This window comes from Ranitomeya variabilis, chromosome 1, assembly GCF_051348905.1.
Source record: "Ranitomeya variabilis isolate aRanVar5 chromosome 1, aRanVar5.hap1, whole genome shotgun sequence".
Classification (NCBI taxonomy): domain Eukaryota; kingdom Metazoa; phylum Chordata; class Amphibia; order Anura; family Dendrobatidae; genus Ranitomeya; species Ranitomeya variabilis.
In genome coordinates, this window is record NC_135232.1 from 275,599,297 (window position 1) to 275,620,362 (window position 21,066).

The 21,066-nt window shown below is 48.2% G+C and overlaps 1 protein-coding gene across 1 annotated transcript in view; it reads left to right on the forward strand.

Annotated features, from left to right (window-relative positions):
• The window catches only part of GCN1 (GCN1 activator of EIF2AK4), a 115,676-nt gene that overhangs the window by 21,236 nt on the left and 73,374 nt on the right, over nt 1-21,066 (forward strand). The window contains exons 14-20 of the mRNA XM_077294739.1: nt 1,458-1,631; nt 3,982-4,134; nt 5,110-5,202; nt 10,538-10,613; nt 10,699-10,858; nt 10,936-11,125; nt 11,212-11,336. Coding sequence (XP_077150854.1) covers nt 1,458-1,631; nt 3,982-4,134; nt 5,110-5,202; nt 10,538-10,613; nt 10,699-10,858; nt 10,936-11,125; nt 11,212-11,336 — 971 coding nt within the window. The remainder of the gene's footprint in view (nt 1-1,457; nt 1,632-3,981; nt 4,135-5,109; nt 5,203-10,537; nt 10,614-10,698; nt 10,859-10,935; nt 11,126-11,211; nt 11,337-21,066) is intronic.

Genomic DNA, 21,066 nt, shown 5'->3' on the forward strand with positions numbered 1-21,066 from the left:
TTGCGTGTGGCGACATGCATGTAGCGACTTTTGTGAGATGAGTTTTGTGTGGCGACATGCGTGTAGCAACTTTTTGTGTGTCGAGTTGCATGTGACAGGTTAGTGTAGCAAGTTGTGTGCAGCAAGTTTTGCGCATGGCGAGTTTTGCGCGTGGCGAGTTTTATGTGTGGTGCCTTTTGAGTATGTGCAAGTTTTGTGTGAGGCAACTTTTGCATGTGTTGCAACTTTTGTGCATGTGGCATTTTTTCCGCGTGTGCAAGTTTTGCGTGTGGCGAATTTTCCATGAGGTGAGTTTTGCACGTGTGGCGAGTTTTGCATGTGGAGAGTTTTGCGCGTGGCGAGTTTTGAGCGGCGACTTTTGTGTTTCGACTTTTATGTGGCGAGGTTGGTGTATGTGTGGTGAAATGTGCGCTGAGGGTGGTATATGTGTTCGAGCACGTGGTAGTGTGTGGCGCATTTTGTGTGTGTGTTCATATCCCCGTGGTGGTGATTATCCCATGTCGGGGCCCCACCTTAGCAACTGTACAGTATATACTCTTTGGTGCCATCGCTGTCATTCTTTAAGTCCCCCTTGTTCACATCTGGCAGCTGTTAATTTGCCTCCAACACTTTTCCTTTCATTTTTTCCCCATTATGTAGATAGGGGCAAAATTGTTTTGTCAATTGGAAAGCGCGGGGTTAAAATTTCACCTCACAACATAGCTTTGACGCTCTCGGGGTCCAGACGTGTGACTGTGCAAAATTTTGTGGCTGTAGCTGCGACGGTGCAGATGCCAATCCCGGACATACACACATACACACATACATACATACATACATACACACATTCAGCTTTATATATTAGATAACATGTACATTGCGCTTTACTCACCCTCCCCGGGTCCGGTGCTGAGTCCACACTGCAGCCCCGGTGCTTCTTGCGCTGTCTACAGGGCTGTAAATTTAATTTATATTATTTTAAATGTGTGTATTTTTGTTGCTATCTTTATTTACTGTCATTTACCTCGTATCCACAGTGTGAATAATAAAACACTTTTTTAAAAATGTGAGGTGTTGTAATTCAATAGATATTCTTTCATCAGGCCTTGAAATCAAGTGGTTGTTCAGGGTGTAGATATTGATTGCTTATCATTAGGATCATCGGTTCGGCAGGGATCTTCCTTTCACTTCTTAGCTGCAGTACCCATGACTGGCCACTACGGAGTATACAGCGCTGTGGTGTTCTGGATATGTGTACACTGTGCAGCTCTGGGGGTGCTTGTATTAGACCCCCACTAATCGAATATTATTGACCCAAGTCCTTGACAACCCCCTTTATATGCAGGTGCTTAGACTTTTCTACATTTTATAATACTCCCCCGTGCAAAGTCACTTTGGATTTTGCAACTCCAAGCTTAGAGATTCTAGCCCAGTGTACAGTGTGTAAAGCCACAACCCCATGTTTCTTTTTTTCGCAGTACATGAGGGAACTCTTATTCATGCTGTTTCGGTGCTGACTCAGTGGTGTCAGAAATTCACCACCGAAGTTCCCAAGAAGCTGATGGACTGGTTTCAGAAAGCTGCTTCTCTTAAGACCAGCACATCTGGCGTGAGACATTCATATTACCAGTGCATGCTGGTCTCATTCAAGGGTAAGTTCGGCTCCGTGTAGCACAGGTCTGGGGGTGCAGCTGAAAGGCACGGTACACATTGGTGCCCTACCCTGGAGATTGTTCGTTGGCCGCAGGCTACATATGTACTTTTAGTTTTCTTGACTACATGTTAACCAGTTCAACACTGGGCTATTTCCCCCCGTTCCTGACCAGGCACATATTCTAATTATCATACATGCGTTTTAAAGAGTTGTAAAATGTTTTCTCGTTTGCATGTTCAAGTAATTTTTGCATCTTTTATACCTTGTGGTATTTGACGCTTCATTTTGTCACTGTTACATTGTTTGTTTTTTATATACAGCAATATTGGTGGGAAAATAATGACAAAGGACCTATAAAATACATCTAAAAATGTGTTCTCCATTCTGTAACAATTATTTTTATATATCAGATACTTTTTTTTTTTTTCTGTATATAGGACTGGAAATTTAGATTGACGGGGCATTTTTATTTATTTTAATTTTTTTTTTTTTTACCTGCTGTGTTTTTATTTGTGTGTTCTTTAGGGGGAATTTCAATACATATTTGTATGTTCATTCTTTTTCTCTTGTATCTATGGCTACTTTCACACTTGCGTCATTTTAGATCCATCGCAATGCGTCGTTTTGGGAAAAAAAATGCATGCTACTAATGTGCCTGCAGGATGCGTTTTTTTCCTATAGACTTGTATTGCTGACGCGTCCGTCGTGCACTGGATGCGTTTTGTTTTGGCGGACCATCGTCACAAACAATGTTCAATGTTATGTTTTTTTGTACGTCGGATCCGCCATTTGCTACCGCGCATGCACGGCCGGAACTCCGCCCCCTCCTCCCCGGGACTTAGAATGGGCAGCGGATGCGTTGAAAAACTGCATCTGCTGCCCACGTTGTGCCGAATTTGCACAAGGTATGTTGGTACGTCACGCCAACGCTTAACGACGGCCGCATACAGACACTGTGAAAGTAGCCTAAGGCTGGTTTCACACTTGCGTTTTTGTAAGCTGCGTTATAGCGCTAAAAAACGCAAAAAAAACATGCTTTTTTTTCCTATACTTAACATTAAAAACGCATGCGTTTTTTCGCAGCAAAAAAATGCATTGCTGTCTATGTAAACACATGCGTTTTTAAGCACATGCGTTTGTTTGCGTTAAAAACGCATGCGTTTTCATAGAAAAACACAAGAAAACACAAAAAAAACCAAGAAAACCCTAACCCTAACCATAGGGATCCAAACCCTAACCCTAAGGTTAGGATCCCTAGTAACCCTAGGGATCCTAACCCTAACCCTTAGGGTTAGGGTTAGGATCCCTAGGGTAACGGTTAGGGTTAGGATCCCTAGGAATACTAACCCTAACCCTAGCCCTAGGGTTCCTAACCCTAACCCTTAGGGTTAGGATCCTAACCCTTAGGGTTAGGATCCCTAGGGTTATGGTTAGGGTTAGGGGTAGGGTTAGGGTTTGGATCCCTATGGTTAGGGGTAGGGTTAGGGGTAGGGTTAGGGTTTGGATCCCTATGGTTAGGGGTAGGGGTAGGGTTAGGGTTTGGATCCCTTTATCACCTTGATGGTGGGGGGTGGCTTATCAGTGACCTGGTGACCAGGACATTCTAATAAAAAGCTACCCCTAACCCTAACCCTAGGGATCCTAACCCTAACCCTAGCTAATTCTATTAATAGTGTGTTTTCTAGTTGATTTTGATGATTGGCAGCTGTCACACACTTCGCAGCATGCGTTTCAAAAACGCAAACACGGGAAAAAACGCATGTAAACGCGGGAAAACGCCGCGTTTTGCCACGTTTTTTTTTTTTGCTGCAAGAACGCATGCGTCTAAAAAAACGCACCGTTTGCATGCGTTTTCATGCATTTTTTCACCACATGCGTTTTTTTAAAAAACGCTGCAGATCAAAACGCAAGTGTGAAACCAGCCTTAGGCTGGTGTATTAGCCCCAGTTACAGGGAAGATGTAGCCTCCTGGCAGTATAGCAGAGCTGTCGGGGTTTCCTATGACCCAGCAGCTCCTGCTCCCTCACTATACACAGTGATCACATGACTGCTGTATGAGGAGGAGTGCCGCCATTGCTCCTACTACTGCATACAGCGATGGGGAAGGCACAAATGTTAATGAGCCTTCTCTATGGAGAGTCCGTCTGTCTCTGACAGGAGGATCCTCATTACTGCAGGTACATAATGGTGTGTAGCTGCACTCTAATGCAGTGATGTCTTCCAAGGACCGCCCGGCCATATAAAGTCTATGGACTGCCCAGAGGAGGTTAAATTCAAATGTCATATGTATTTATGGAGAATTGTATATGTAAAAAAAACATTGATAATAAGATATTTTTGTTTTGCAGGGGATACTCTGGGGCAAGCGCTGGGACTTTTACCCCTTTTGCTTCAAACGGTGGAGAAGGCCGCAGCCCAAAGTGCCCAGATACCACTGCTGATGGAAGCCCTGGCTGCCTCTGTGCTTGTGTGCAGGATATCCGTCACCGAGAGCCAAGTTGGTAGGATTGCATTTACATCATTTATGTCCTCCTCTTCTGTCCGCTTGCGAATATCTAAAGACTTTGGGATTAAACTGATAAAATTAACTCTTTAGGTAAATTAAAAAGAGATTGGGTCCTTCAGTGCAATGTCGTCTTATTGCATACACCAGTGGCTGCTGACTGCAGGCAAGCCTTCATTTTATTCCTGTATTATAGTCTAGAGCTGCATTCACAATCCTGCAGGCTTCAGAGCTGCAATCTCCCAAGTCTCAGTGGCAGACTGCAAACTAGTGAGTGCAGCCGCTGACTATGATGCCAGGTATACAAGTGCATCTACCAAAGCAATTTATTTTATGAAGATCGGCAAAAGGAACAAGAAAAAACAGCGCTCACCCAATCCTTCTTTCAAGATGTGGTTTTAATCTATAAAATTGGTTACATTGATATTTGCAGAGGTGCAGGTGTCAGGGGAGATTTTTCATGAAATACCAGATATACAAGTGCATCTACCAATGCAATTTATTTTATGAAGATCTTGAACTTTTTAAGTGAGTTCTACAGTATATACAATCTGTAAAATGGTGTTAAAGGTGGGACATACGAACACCACCATACTTAGCTGTTGTATACTCCTGGGCATACATGGTGGGAAAAAACGTAATTGGAGAATATACAGCTGTATTGCAGAAATGTGTTGGAATAAAGTTACGCTTTGTGGATTTAAAACGAGAAATTCATGTAAACTTTCTCCTGTCGGCCTGATGTATGTTGCTTTGTAGCCCCACTATGAGGAATGACCACGTAGCTCAGTACAATTACGGTAGTGCTCTTCATTCTAGGTCCAGCACCGTCCTAGAGTTAAGTGAGGTAGAGTTTTTTGACATGACAGTAACCCTTCAGCTATATTTTATATTTCAGGTTACAAGCATTAACTATTTCCAGAGATTTTGTATAATTTTTTTTAAAGTTTTTGTATTTTATTTTTCTTTGCAGAAAACAAGCTGAACAACTTTTGGCAATTGCTGTCTGATGATAAGAAACAGATTTTCACTTCTGATAAGTTTCTTTCTTCAGCAACTGAGGAATGTAAGTAGAAGTCAGACATCCCTTTCACAGGTTACGCTTCCTTGCCTGGTCTCCTGGCCGCGTGTGATGATATAGTCCCATCTGAGTCTTGTGATTGACTGCAGTGGTCACATGAGACATCATTGCCGGAGGTTGGGCTGCACAAAGACCACCAGGGGACCCGCAGAAATGCCATGGCAGGTTATGATAGTGTGTTTTCTAGTTTAAAGTTTGTGGAAACTTTTTCTCCTTCGCCTCATTGGGGGACACAGGACCATGGGTGTTATGCTGCTGCCACTAGGAGGACACTAAGTTAACACATAAAGAATAGCTCCTCCCCTGCAGTATACACCCTCTGCTGGCTCCCAGAGAACCAGTTCTTGCTTAGTGTCTGTAGGAGGCACTTGGATCTGGTCTTCAGACCCCAACTTTATTATTTTCCTTTTTGAATTTTCTTAAAATTTTTAACGACGGATCCTTTCAAGGTTCCGAGCTCCCTGAATCATCAAAGGCGAGAACGCGGAGTATACCTCTCCATACCCTTCCTGCGACGACTGGAAGCCATGCTTGAGCTCACTTTAGGGGCGACGGTTCCTTCATGGTCCCGATCTCCCCACACCAGCAACAGGCGAGCACATAGTGTCGCCTCCATGTATCCTCTCCTGGAGCCAGGCCTAATGCCGGACAACTTGCCCTGTTTCCATCCTAAGGCAAAAGAGGCCCCCCAATGGTGTCCGTGCAGCCCCCACTGCATTACCACTGATAAAAAGTGGATGATGGAAAGAGGCAGAAAGTCCCTCTCCACCTCACTATCAAAGGGATGGTGATTAAGGGAGAACTATGTGACGGCAACCCGCAGGAATACCTGCCAAGCTCTGCTACATCTGAGGCATCCTGCAGCACCCAGCACTGCTACACCTGCGGTGGCACTTCTGTAGCACCCAGCTCTGCTACATCTGAGGCATCCTGCAGCACCCAGCTCTGCTACACCTGCGGTGGCACATCCTGCAGCACCCAGCTCTGCTACACCTGCGGTGGCACATCCTGCAGCACCCAGCTCTGCTACACCTGCGGTGGCACATCCTGCAGCACCCATCTCTGCTACACCTGCGGTGGCACATCCTGCAGCACCCATCTCTGCTACATCTGAGGCATCCTGTAGCACCCAGCTCTGCTACATCTGAGGCATCCTGCAGCACTCAGCTCCACTATACCTGCGGTGGCACATTTGCATCACTCAGCTCTGCTACACCTGCGGTGGCACATCCTGCAGCACCAGTTCCGCGTCGACATCAGGTGAGTGCAACGTCGGGTGGCGGCAGGAGGGCACTGTATGGGGGAGCAGAGGGTCCTGATCCCATGGGAGGGGATGTTCCGGGCTCTGGGGCGATCCCCCTGTTTTTTCGACACTTCTGGGCTGAAAATTTAGTCCCTGGCTTCTAGCCGGACTAGTCCTCAACTCAGAATAAGCCCACCTGCTGGCGGCTCCACCCACAATTCAGGCGCTTCTCATTTTCAACGAGAAGCGCCCTTTCCTATTCTCGGCGGCCATCTCCCCTGAGTTACAAATGGGATCACAGCCACCGGTGGCTGCGGGGGCGTTATCGGCCTGATGATAGCGCTGACAGGAGCACTGTGAGCAGCGATGAGGGATACCATCCTTGGGACACAAGACCTGGGTAAGCTGCATAGCTGAGCTTACCCCCTTCTCTTTTTTCTCCCCAGTGCATTATTTTTTATAGGGCACTTTGCTGCCCCGGAGCTAGAATACCCCTTTCGTGATACAAGCCTCTCTAGATGCGGCTAGCTGCGCAACCTTCGCAGCCGCAAACTTCATCACCATCAGAAGGGCAGCTATGGCTCAGAGGTGCCGAGCGGATTCCTTTTTCCAAAAGAGTCCTTGACCTCTGCCTTACCAGAGCAATCACCTATTTGGAGAAAAGCTGGACCAACTTATCTCTGACGCTACTGGGGGGAAGAGTAGATTCCTTCCGCAACGAAAGGCTAGCAGACTTTTTTCGGAGTCAACAGCAAGTTTGATTCTGGCCCTTTTGTGCCAGTCCGAGCTGGTCCTCTGCGACCGCCTCGTCCGCACCTAGCTGCTCCTCTCGTAGCGACAAAGGCTCACAGGTCTAGTAGAGACCCAATCATTCCTGGAAGGGCAGACCAAAACAGTCTAGATCCTAAGGATTCAGATCCCACAGATTCTCTGCACAAGGACTCGTTGCGGTATCCGTTTGGTGTCTACATAGTAGGCGGCCGTCTACTTTTTGTTCTGTCAGGCCTGGCTGTCGGTCGTTCATGACGAGTGGGTCAGGGATCTGGTGTCCTCCGGATACAAGATAGAGTTTTTTCTTCTCGCCCTCCAACACGGTTTTTTCCCCCCCCAAAACAGAGGCACAGGCGTTATCCTTGTTTGTGGTTCCGAAGAAAGACTGAACGGTGCTGCCCATACAATACAAGTCCTAAAACTGTTAAACAAGTTTGTCAGAGTTCGACACTTCAGAATGGAGTCTCTCCGCTCGGTCATCACCTTGATGGCAAAGGGGGAGTTCCTGGCATCCATCGACATTCGGGATGCTTACCTTCATATCCTGGTTTTTCCCCCTCACCAAAGATTGTCAATTGTCAGCTTGCTCTTCGGCCTCGCCACCGCCCCCAGAGTGTTCATCAAGGGCATGGTGGCCGTCATGTCCATTTTACACTCTCGGGGCATTGTGGTTTAACCATACCTAAACGACCTGCTAATCAAGGGTCCATCCTTCCAGGCCTACGCGGAGTGCATGAATATCACTGTGGATACTCTTTCTCGCCTGTGCTGGATGATAAACTTAAACAAGTTTTCTCCGGTACCAGCTCAGCAGATATTCTGCTTAGGGATGATCCTAGACACTTCCCGAGGGTTGGTGATTCTCCCTCCAGAGAAGGTCTTGGCCTTACAACAGGGAGCTTGGATGCTTTGCCTCTCCTTTTTCTCATTACATAGGATTCAGCATGGGGATACTGGGTAAGATGGTAGCTGCAAGGCAAGGCGGTGCCATTCACCCAATTTCATCTCCGACCTCTGCAGCATGTGCTTTTGACGGTCTGGGACAGGAGCCCATTCTCTCTCAACCGTCGGCTCCGTCTCTCTCAGCGGGTCAGGCAGACCCTCAGATGGTGGACACTGAGGTCTTCCGTGAATCAGGTTAAATATGGTCTGGTCTAGAATCGCGTCTCCCGGTCAACATTCCGGAGATAGGAGCAATCAGATTGGCTCTTCTGCAGTCCTGTCATCTGGCAGGTCATCCCATCCGGATCCAATCGGAAAACGCCACAGAGATGGGGTACATCTCAGCTGTTCACATCCTGGGCGTATAGAATTGGGCGGCAGACTTCCTCAGCCGTCAGGGTCTCGCCTCTGGAAAGTGGTCTCTTTATCCGGCAGTTTTTCAGCAGATCTCTTCGCTGGGGGACACCGGATGTGGATCAAATGGTCTCAAGGCAGAACGCTAAAGTTCCCGGGTTCATGGCTCAGTCTCGGGAGCCATCGGGGCGGACACACTGGTTCTTCCATTAAATCAATTTTGTCTCCCATATGTCTTTCCTCCTCTCTGGTTACTTCCGGGGGTCATCAGGAAGATTAGAGCAGACCAGTGATCCTAGTAGCTCCGGACTGCCACGCTGGGCGTGGTATGTGGAGCCAGTGCAACTCGTTGCCGACGTTCCCTTGCGATTGGCTCATCTTCCAGATCTACTCTTCCAGGGCCCGATTTGCCACCAAAAAATTCAGGGGCCCTGTGTTTAACGGCTTGGCCGTTGAATCCTAACCCAAGCTGGATTCTCTCAACAGTTGGCCTCCACCATGATTAGTGCCCGGAAGCCCCCGCGTCAGTGCGCATATATCATCGCACCTGGAAGGCTTTTTTCTCTTGGTGCAGAGACCGCAGACGTTCTCCTGGTTTTTTCTATTCCATCCTTTTTGGATTTCCTACAGACCAGTCTGGAGTCAGGCCTCACGCTTACTTCTCTCAAAGGTCAGATTTCAGCCTTATCCGTGCTGTTCCAACGCAGGATTTCTACCAGATTACAGGGGAAGACCTTTATTCAGGGGGTTTCCCACGTGGTACCTCCCTATAAAATGCCGTTGAAATCATGGGACCCCAATTTGGTCCTGGGAGTTCTACAGGAAGTTCCTTTCGAACCGCTGCAGGAGGTATCGCTGACCTGTATTCCCCTCGTTTTGCCCAGCACCAGCCCATCGTATCGAAAGGGCTCTTCACACTCTGGATGTGGGGAGAGCTCTGAGGCGGTACGTTTCACGGACGGCATTTTTACGCAACTCTGATGCTCTATCGTGCTTCCGGAGGGGCACATTGAAGGGTCTAGCTGCTTCCAAGGCCACGATAGCCAAGAAGATTTGCTCGGCTATTCAGGAGTCCTACCACGTCAGAGGCAAGCCTATCCCAGCAGGGATTAAGGCACACTCTACTCGGGCGGTGGCCGCTTCCTGGGCTGTCGGCATCAGGCATTGGCAGAACAGGTTTGCAAAGCTGTCATTTGGTCCAGCCTGCGCACTTTTGCAGAGTACTACAATATTCACACACAGGCTTCTGCAGATGCAGCCCACGGCAGACGGATTCTGCAAATGGCAGTGACACATCTGTAGCCTGTTTGTACATGGGGTTTCATCTGCTAGGTTGTTCCCCGCCCAGGGACTGCTTTGGGATGTCCCATGGTCTGTGTCCCCCAATGAGGCGAAGGAGAAATAGGGATTTTTGTGTACTTACCGTAAAATCCTTTTTTCTTAGCCGATCAGTGGGGGACACAGCACCCACCCTGTTAGCCTGTTGGCTTGTGTTTGTTCCTTGGTTTTGACATATTGTACTCTTGTTTGCTAGTTATGTGCTCCTACTGCTTCGTCACCAAACTGGTTCAGGCTAGAGCCAGCAGAGGGTGTATACTGCAGAGGAGGAGCTAATCTTTTCTATGTTTACTTAGTGTCCTCCTAGTGGCAGTAGCATACACCCATGGTCTGTGTCCCCCAATGATTGGCTGGGAGAAAAGGATTTTACGGTGCGTGCACAAAAATCCCTATTTTAAAAAAAACTTTGTATTGAACTCATCAAATTTGTTGCTATTCTTTTCTCTCTGTGGATTTTTTACTCAAATATTTGGATAGGAAAATCTACAGTATTTCCATTATTAGTGACCGTGGCCATAATCTGCTATTGTTCCACATTGTATATTAATAAATAGGGTTGCTTTATTTTTTTTTTTTTTTACAAATGTCTATGAATTTAGTAATAAGCTTATGTATTCCTAATAATAATAATAATAAAAACTGTCAAGCTTCCTGTTGTCTTGCCTTTCCTAGGTCATTGCACTCTTCTGCAGCTATGTGAGAGGCTTTTACTGGACCACATCCACAGGCTCCCCGACAACCGCGCTCAGTAAGTTCAGGCTTTATTGTGGTGCTATCATTTTTTTCTTACGACGTATGCAAGGTTTACCTTCCCTTTTGATTTTCTTTTTTAGACCATATTACCATGCCCTGATTACTATCCTGCTGACTCGCTCCTGGAAAGTACGTAAGCAGTGTCAGCAGACCATCAAGAAGCTGCTGGCCTCTCTTGGAGGCACCAAACTGTTACGTGGCCTGTTATCTGAGCTGAAGGTTGTCCAAAATTCAAACAAGGTAAACTGAAGTCCATTCCTCCATGAAGACAAAGTACTACTTTACTAATTTACATGCAATGTTTCTCTTTGTCACAGTTGGTACCGGTTGATAGTTTAACAATGGATTCAGAGGACATTCCAGAGTCTGGGAAATTTTATGTATCTCCACGGATCCTCCAGGAAGCAATCCATGTTCTTACTTGTGTGCCAGAGTTGGAATCTGATTCTTCAGAAGCAGAAAATCTGGCTCAGGAGCTTCTGGTCTTAGCAAACCATCCATTAGTTGGTGAGAAAGAGACAAATGTATACACAAATATAAGGTGAACTTACTCCTTGTCTAATGTAATGTAACTATCCTTTTTCTGAATACAGCCTCCTCATACAGGGACTTGTGGGTAGATGTAATGTACAAGCTGAAGATCGATCCGGCTGAATTCATAAATACTCAATTTGACGAATTTCTACATGTAATCACTTCTAATACTACCAGTGATCAGGTCAGTGAGCATTATACTTCAATGACAGTCAATGCCAGACATAGCCCATTGTTCGTCAACTGTGGTTCCATTTTAAAGGAATCTGTCACCAGGTTTTTGCTTCGCCGTCTGAGAAAAGCATAATTTAAGGACAGAGACTCTGATTCCAGCTATATGTGTCACTTACTTTGCTGCTTGCTGACGATTTTATAAAATCCCTGTTTCTCCATCGCCACATTGAGGGACACAGGACCGTGGGTGTATGCTGCTGCCACTAGGAGACTGACACTAAGTAAATACAAAAAGGGTTAGCTCCTCCTCTGCAGTATACACCGCCCACTGGCTCCGGATAATCCCAGTTCTTGCTTAGTGTCCGTAGGAGGCACACTGCTTCTGTTTTTTCCAGACGTTCTTATTTTTATTTTTAACTTTGCGCAAGAGGATGAAGGGGGCGACGGACCCTTTTAAGGGGGCCGATCTCCTCCGAAACATCAACAGGCGAGCACGGCGAGTTTACTCCCTGTACCCTTTCCTGCGACGTGGGAAGTTCACCCGTGGACTAGCCCTGTGAAATCCTAGGGGAGTGAACCCTTAGGATACACAGAGGCCATTTTCCCATGAGCACAGTCCGGCCGCCCTCCCTCTGCTCCACCACTGAAGAACAGCGGTGCTGCAAGGAGCTTCCCAGTCCCTCTCCACCTCCTCATCAAGAGGGCGGTGGATCGAGGTTGACTGCATCTTCCCCCATACCTCGCCTAAAGAGGATCTTAAGCGGTGAGTCTACTGGGGTGGGGGTGGGGGGTTCCCGAGCGCACCGCGGGCTCGGCCGCATCTTGCGGCCGGGCACCGCTAATTTAGTCCCCGGCTTCGGCCTCAGCTAGGCCGCGTTCCGCCCACAGTGCGCGACAGCCCGTCCACCGGTTCAGCGCTTCTCGCACACTGCGAGAAGCGCCCCCCAAACTCTCGGCTGCCATCTTGGGACAACGAGGAGCCTCAACGCCACCTTCTCCCCCCGGTCTCAGTGCGGCATCTGGACACAGGACCTGGGTAAGTGCGCTGCACGCTGACACAGGCCCTAATACTCCTGCACAGTGCTGCCCTTTACTAGCTGCACAGGTGCCCCACAGCCCTGCATGGAGGTTAGCAGACAACATGTATCTGCATAAACACAAAAAGTCCGCAAAAACACAGTGTTCTTCACTTCTTGCACCTCCTGTCAGGCTGCGCTACCAAGCGGGCATACTTCTCCGCTCTGTAGTGCCCTAAATGCGCTCCGGAGGCCCCCGCCGCAAACGAACCCGCGGTGACCAGTCCCCCTGAGTGGGCTTTGTCACTTTCTCGATCTATGGCTTTTTTGACTAAAGCTATTGAGTCCCTCCAGGATCCAACCAGGAGCAGGACCACTAATCCGCCTATTAAGGAAGCTTCCCCTACGGCTGCAGAATCTTCAGTCTGCAGGGGCCGCTCTCATTCTAAGCACAAGCGGCCATCTAGGAAGCGCGCGTCCGTAGCTCGGCCCTCTGGTGCCTCGGCGACCGTTAGCTCCGCTTCCCGCTCTCGCTCCCCAGGCACCTCTTCCGACCAGCACTCTGATCCTGAGTCTGATGGGCCTCTAGATCTGGAGTCGCCAGGTTACCAGAGCACTATAGATAGTATCATTGAGGCCGTCAACCAGTCCCTTCAGGTTGATGAGGAACCGGTGACCTCCAGTATGGATAATTCGGTGTCCTTCAAAAAGACCAAACGTACTCACAGGGTGTTTGCCAATCACCCGGAGGTCCAGGACATAGTCCAGCGACATAGGGAGCGTCCAGACAAACGCTTTCAGGGCCAGAGATCTCTGGAGTCCAAATATCCTTTTTCTCCTGATCTCCGAAAACAATGGACAGAATCCCCTCCTGTGGATCCTCCTGTCTCACGTTTGTCCTCTAAAACTATCCTATCTGTGCCGGACGGATCTTCTATCAAAGATCCCACAGACCGTCTTGTTGACAGTCTCGCCCGTTCAGCTTTTGAGGCTTCAGGCTCGGCACTCTTTCCCTCCTTCGCTGCTACCTGGGTAGCCAAAGCCGTGACTTGTTCGGCAGACTCTCTGCATAAGGCCTTACAGAACAGTGACCTTCCTTCTGACATAGCAGAGCTAGCAAATCAAATTTCCTTGGCTGGCGATTTCTTAGTAAACGCTTCCCTGGACGCGGCGAACTGCTCTGCACTTATGGCTTCAAATGCTGTGGCGATTAGGAGAGCGCTATGCCTGAGGAACTGGCGAGCGGACTCCGTATCAAAAAAGTCCCTCACGTCTCTGCCATATCTCATGGCCGTCTTTTTGGTGAAAAGCTAGACAAACTGATTTGAGATGCTACGGGGGGAAAAAGTACTTCCCTTCCCCAGCAGAGATTCAGGCAACCGTTCCGACGACAGCCACAGGCTCGTTTTCGGCCCTTTCGTGGAACTTACGCATGGCATTCCTCAGCCAGTTCCCCTGGTTCGGGGCGCCGCGCCGGCAGAGACAAAAGCCCTCAGGCTTCATACAGGCCCAACCATTCATGGAGGGGCCGTTCCACACAATCTAGGTCCAGGGGATCCAGACCCCAACCTTCTTCTTCTAAATGACTCGCAATCTCGTCCGGACGACACCAGCAAAGTAGGCGGACACCTTCTCTTGTTTCGTCATGCCTGGCTCGCAGTCGTTCATGACAAGTGGGTCAGGGATCTGGTGTCATCCGGTTACAAAATCAATTTTTCCTCTCCCCCTCCAACCTGGTTTTTTGCTTCCCGCCCTCTCGGGCTTTTTCCCAGGCCATCCAGTCGCTCCGACAAGATGGAATGATTATCCCTGTCCCAGAGGACGAAAGATTCTGCGATTTATTTATTTATTTTTTTTTATTTTTTTTTTAAATTCAAATCTGTTTATGGTCCCCAAAAAGGATGGAACAGTAAGGCCCATCCTGGACCTAAACCTCTTGAACAGATTTGTCAAAGTCCATCATTTCAGGATGGAATCTCTCCGTTCCGTCATTGCCTCAGTGGAACACGGCGAATTCTTAGCATCCATCGACATCCGGGATGCGTACCTCCACATCCCAATCTTTCCACCTCATCAAAGTTTTCTCCGCTTCGCCGTCAGAGAGGAACATTTTCAGTTCACGGCCTTGCCTTTCGGCCTCGCTACCGCCCCCAGAGTTTTCACAAAGGTCATGGCGGCGGTCATGGCCATTCTGCATTCTCGGGGTCTAGTCGTGCTTCCCTACCTAGACGACTTACTGGTCAAATGCCCATCTTTCCGAGCCTGCAAGGAGTGCGTCCGCATTTCCTTGGATACTCTTTCTCGGCTGGCCCGGTTAATCAATTTAAAAAAAGTCATCTCCTGTTCCAACTCAACGGATTTCCTTCCTGGGCATGACCCTGGACACCTCCCTAGGGTTGGTGGTGCTTCTTCCTCTGGCCAAGGTCTTGGCTCTTCAACAGGGGGTCTGGAAGCTTCTTCAGCCGTCCCCCTGTTCCATCCGTTTTGGCATGAGGATTCTCAGGAAGATGGTGTCCGCAATGGAGGCGATTCCATTTGCGCAACTACACCTCCGTCCCCTCCAGCACGCTCTGCTGGACGCATGGGACGGGAGTCCGTTTTCCCTCGACCGATTGTGTCCTCTCTCCCCTCTGGTCAAGCAGACACTCCAATGGTGGATGCTCCGATCCTCTCTTCTCCAAGGGAGTTCCTTCCTCCCAGTCCATTGGCTGGTAGTCACTACCGACGCCAGCCTCCTAGGCTGGGGTGTGGTCTTTCGTCATCACACTGCGCATGGAACCTGGACTCATCACGAGTCTCGTCTTCCAATCAATATCCTGGAGATACATGCGATTCGGCTGTCCCATCGGTTCCATCATCTCCTAGCAGGCCGCCCTATCCGTATCCAGTCGGACAATGCCACGGCTGTGGCTTATATAAATCATCTGGGGGACACCCGCAGCAGAGCTGCAATGCGCGAGGTAGAGCACATCCTTCGCTGGGCCGAACACAACCACTCAGTCATATCGGCCGTTCACATTCCAGGAGTGGAGAATTGGGCTGCGGATTTCCTCAGCCGGCAAGGCCTTGCCTCAGGAGAGTGGTCTCTCCATCAGGACGTAGTCCAACAAATCTGCCTTCGTTGGGGTACTCCGGACGTAGAATTGATGGCTTCCTGGTTCAATGCCAAGGTACCTCAGTTTGTGGCCCGGTCCCGGGATCCCAGAGCAATCTGGGCGGACGCGCTAGTCCTTCCTTGTAGTCAGTTTCACCTTCCTTACCTGTTTCCCCCCTGCCCCTGCTTCCCAGAGTTATCAGGAAGATCAGGGCAGAGGGTGTCCCAGTAATTCTCATCGCCCCGGATTGACCTCGCCTGGCGTGGTACGCAGAGCTGGTCCAGCTCATCGCAGACGTTCCTTGGCGCCTACCAGATCGTGCAGATCTACTTTCTCAGGGCCCGATCTACCACCAGAACTCAGGGGCCCTGTGTTTGACAGCTTGGCCGTTGAATACTTGGTTCTGACTCAAGCGGGTTTTTCCCGTGAGGTAGTTTCCACCTTGATCAATGCCCGAAAGCCGGTGTCATCGCGCATCTACCATCGGACCAGGAGGATCTTCTTTGATTGGTGCAGAAGCAGAGGTCGCCCTCTGATGGTTTTCAACATCCCTACCATCCTGGATTTCCTCTAATCCGGTCTGGACTTGGGGCTTTCCCCGAGTTCCCTTAAAGGGCAGGTCTCGGCCTTGTCAGTCCTTTTTCAACGAAAAATTGCTTCCAAACCTCAGGTCAGAACGTTCTTTCAGGGAGTCTCTCACGTGGTGCCTCCCTACAAAGCGCCTCTAGAGGCTTGGGACCTTAATCTGGTCCTAGGTGTCCTGCAGGAATCTCCCTTCGAGCCGTTGCAGGACATCTCTCTACCTCTCCTTTCTTGGAAGGTGGCCTTTCTCGTCGCTATTACCTCGATCAGACGAGTCTCGGAGTTGGCTGCTCTTTCCTGTCGGACGCCGTTCCTTACGTTCCACCAGACAAGGTGGTTCTCAGACCGTCCCCTACTTTCCTCCCAAAGGTGGTGTCTTCCTTCCACCTCAATGAGGATATCGTACTTCCGTCTCTTTGCCCTACTCCAATGCACCGCGTGGAAAAGGCTCTTCACTCCATGGATCTTGTTAGAGCTCTCAGGAAGTACGTGTCCAGGACGACGGCATCTTTTCAACAGACGGATGCTCTGTTCGTGCTCCCGGCGGGACACCGGAAGGGACTGGCCACTTCTAAGTCGACAGTCGCCAGATGGATTCGGTCGACTATTCAAGAGGCTTACCGTGCCAGAGGCAAGCCTATCTCTGCGGGCCTCATGGCACACTCCACTTGGTCGGTGGGTGCTTTCTGGGCCATTTGGAATCAAGCATCTGCAGAGCAGGTTTGCAAAGCTGCGACCTGGTCTAGCCTGCACTCCTTTTCAAAGCATTACAATGTCCATACTCAGGCATCTTCAGATGCAAACCTGGGTAGGCGTATTCTGCAGGCAACTGTAGTGCACCTGTAGACAACAGGTGCCATAAGTTTACACTGTTGGGAAATACACTGTTGGGTTGTTCTTTCCCACCCAGGGACTGCTTTTGGACATCCCACGGTCCTGTCCCCCCCAATGTGGCGATGGAGAAATAGGGATTTTTGTGTACTCACCGTAAAATCCTTTTCTCCGAGACACTCATTGGGGGACACAGCTCCCACCCTTGTTTTGGCTTGTTGCCTATGATAAGTGTGTTAGTCTCTCACATGTTGTTCCTACAGTTAAATATTGTTAATCTCCTACTGCTTTGCTACAAACTGGTATTATCCGGAGCCAGTGGGTGGTCTATACTGCTGAGGAGGAGCTAACCCTTTTTGTATTTACTTAGTGTCAGTCTCCTAGTCGCAGCAGCATACACCCACGGTCTTGTGTCCTCCAATTAGTAGCTCAGAGAAAAGGATTTTACACTGTGCTCCAAATTATTATGCAAATTGGATTTAAGTGTCATAAAGATTTAATTGTTTTGTTTTTCAAATTAACTCGTTGATGGTATTGTGTCTCAGGGCAAACACATGTGATAATTAGTTTTCCAGGTGATTCTAATTAAAGAAAAACTACTTAAAAGTGATGTTCCACATTATTAAGCAGGCTACAGGTTTCAAGCAATATGGGAAATAAAAAGGATCTCTCTGCTGCTAAAAAGCGTTAAATAGTGCAATGCCTTGGACAAGGTATAAAAACATTAGATATTTCATGAAAACTTAAGAGTGATCATCATACTGTGAAGAGATTTGTGACTGAAACAGAGCACAGACAGAGTTCATGCAGATAAAGGCATAATGAGGAAGGTTTCTGCCATACAAATTCATTGGATGAAGAGAACAGCTGCCAAAATACCATTACAAAGCAGCAAACAGTTATTTGAAGCTGCTGGTGCCTCTGGAGTCCCTCGAACGGTCGAACCTCAAGGTGTAGGATCCTTCAAAGGCTTGCTGTGGTGCATAAACCTACTATTCGGCCACCCTTAAACAGTGTTCACAAGCAGAAACGGTTGCAGTGGGCCCAGACATACATGAAGACTAATTTTCAAACAGTCTTGTTTACTGATGAGTGTCGAGCAACCCCGGATGGTCCAGATGGATGGAGTAGTGGATGGTTGGTAGATGGCCACCATGTCCCAACAAGGCTGCGACGTCAGCAAGGATGTGGAGGAGTCATGTTTTGGGCCGGAATCATGGGGAAACAGCTGGTAAGGCCTTTTAAGGTTCCTGAAGGTCTGAAAATGACCTCTGCAAGTATATAGAGTTTCTGACTGACAACTTTCTTCCATGGTATAAAAAGCAGAAACGTGCCTTCAGGAGCAAAATCATCTTCATGCATGACAATGCAGCACCTCATACTGCAAAGAATCCCTCTGAGTCATTGGCTGCTATGGGCATAAAAGGAGATAAACTCATGGTGCGGCCACCATCTTCCCCTGACCTCAATCCTATAGAGAACCTTTGGAGTATCATCAAGCGAAAGATCTATGAGGGTGGGAGGCAGTTTGCATCAAAACAGTAGCTCTGGGAGGCTATTCTGACTTCATGCAAAGAAACGCTCCAAAAACTCACAAGTTCAATGGATGCAAGAATTGTGAAGGTGATATCAAAGAAGGGTTCCTATGTTAACATGTAACTTGGCCTGTTAGGATGTTTTGGAGTTAAATAGCTTTTTTTGTTCAGTGGATGTAACCTCCTAATGCTGCAAATTCCACAAATGAGCATTTTCAGTTCTTTAAAACATATAAAATGTTTAGAAATTCTACTGTGCCTAATAATTTGGAACAGTGCATTTTGAGTTTTTATTCATTTTGGAGACTATACTGTTATCATTGGGAGGTTTCTTCAATAAAATTCGATGTATACTCTAACGGGTGATGACTTTTATTAGACTGACTGTCATTTGCACCGACCATTTAGGAAAATCCAAGAAAAACTTCATTTGCATAATAATTTGGAACACAGTGTATGGTGAGTACACAAAAATCCCTATTTAATCTGCTGCAAATCTACCAGTTATAATAATGATAATCTTTATTTTTATATAGTGCTAACATATTCCGCAGTGCTTTACAGACATTATCATCGCTGTCCCCAATGGGACTCCCAACCTAATTTCCCTATCAGTATGTCTTTCACAGTTCTCTGAATGCTGAGCTGTGTATAACCCCGACCACAGCAGTGACTGTCCGCTTTCTGTGTACACTGTACATAGGCAGAAAGTCAGTGGTTGGGACGTGGTTATACAGTGCTCATGAATGTGGTGGGCTACATAACATTAGATTTATTAGTCCTATAGTCATAATCTCCTGCTGAAAAAACAAAGCATTAATTTTTTTTTTCAAAACAAGCAGCCCATAAGTGACACATCGCTGGAATCAAGGTTTCCATCTCTACATTATGGTGCACTCAGATTAGGTAGCAAAAACCTGGCGGCAGTTTCCCTTTAACGCCTTCACAACAAATGACATACATTTACATCATATGTTGTGTCTCTGACTTTGATGCGGGTTCGCACGCCAAGCCCATATCTTTCCTGTCAGATGATGGCTGATTTAATCAGCCATCATGTGCCTCTATCAGCTGCAGCTGTTAACCTGTTAAATGCAGCTGTCTATCTCTGAAAACAGCACTTGACACGAACCATCAGCGCGCCCGTGACATGATTGCATTGCAATGTTGGGTTGCCATGACAGCCGTGGCTCTGCTGAAGACCTCCATGCTTGTTATGCCTCTAGCTTGCGTTCATACAAGGCTGATTTTTCGCTATACATAGCTGTGCTGATGCACTGCTATGCATTGTACAAGCGATCAGATGATTGCAGCTTCAAGTCTCCTAATGATACTATTAAATACAATAAATAGTAACAGAGTTTTTAAAATCTAAAAATAAAAAAAAATTAAATAGTTCAAATTAACCCCATTTGCCCCATTAATTAATTTTTTTAAATGACACATATCTGGTTCGCAGTGTTTGTAAAAGTCCATTCTGTCAAAATATAAATTAATCCAATAGGTAAACGGTGTTATGAGGAAAAAATCGATGCGCCAGACTTACTTTTCTCCTTTGCCACATTGGGGGACACAGAACCATGGGTGTTATGCTGCTGCCGCTTGGAGGCTGACACTAAGTTGAGACAAAAGTTAGCTCCTCCTCTGCAGTAAACATCCTCCTGCATGCTTCCAGAGACCCAGTTCAAGCTTAGTGTCTGTAGGAGGCACACTGGGTCTGCTATTCAGACCAGAATTTCTTTTATTTCTTTTTTATTTTTTTTATTTATTTATTTTTTACCCGGATGAAGGAGCGACGGAACCTTTCAAGGCTCCGATCTCCCCGAACCAACAACAGGCAAGCACGGAGAGTGTGGCCTCTCCGTATCCTCTCCTGCGACGTGGAATGCCATTGCCTGGGCTGTTTTTAATGGCGACGGACCCCTTCAAGGGCACCGATCTCAGACGAGCACATGGAGTGTCACCTCCATGTATCCTCCCCTGTCTCCAGGCCTATTGCCGGACATTTTGCCCTGCCCATTAGGTCATACCCTTGGATGTTCAGAGGCACCCTCCATCGTGGCGTCCGTGCAGCCCCCACTGCATCACCACTGAAAAAAAGCAGATGATGGAAGGAGGCGGATGGTTCCTCTCCACCCCCCTTTTAAGGGGATGGTGGATGGAGGCTCCCCCAACCCTGCACCGTCCTAACCACCCCGGGCACAGCTCTAACCTGCTGCACAGCTGCTCTGCAATCCCCTTCCATACGGGGTAAGTGCCACCCGAGAGGGGTCGTTTTTCGGCGGTTATAGGAGGGCTCCTTAGCGGCAGGGACATCACAGGGCTCTACGGCGTCTTTCCCGGCGGTCCGCGGGTGTGCGTCGGCCAAAGCCATATATTTAGTCCCCAGCTTCGGCCTAGAGCGGGCTGCATCCAGATAGGCCCCGCCCACCGCTCGCATCACTCTTGCGGCTCTGCCCCCAGACCTGGCACTTCTCGCTCCTTGTGAGACTATCTCCCAGCTGTCGGCAGCCATCTTCCCCCCAGCAAAGCACCGCTTTGCTCCTGCCGCCTTCTGCACGTGTCAGCAGCTCTGGATGCCGGTCTTCCCCCTATTCAGCGCCACCTCTTCAGCTACAGGAGGGAAACATTGCGGGACACAGGACCTGGGTAAGGAGACTGCATTAGGTACTTCCGTGCAG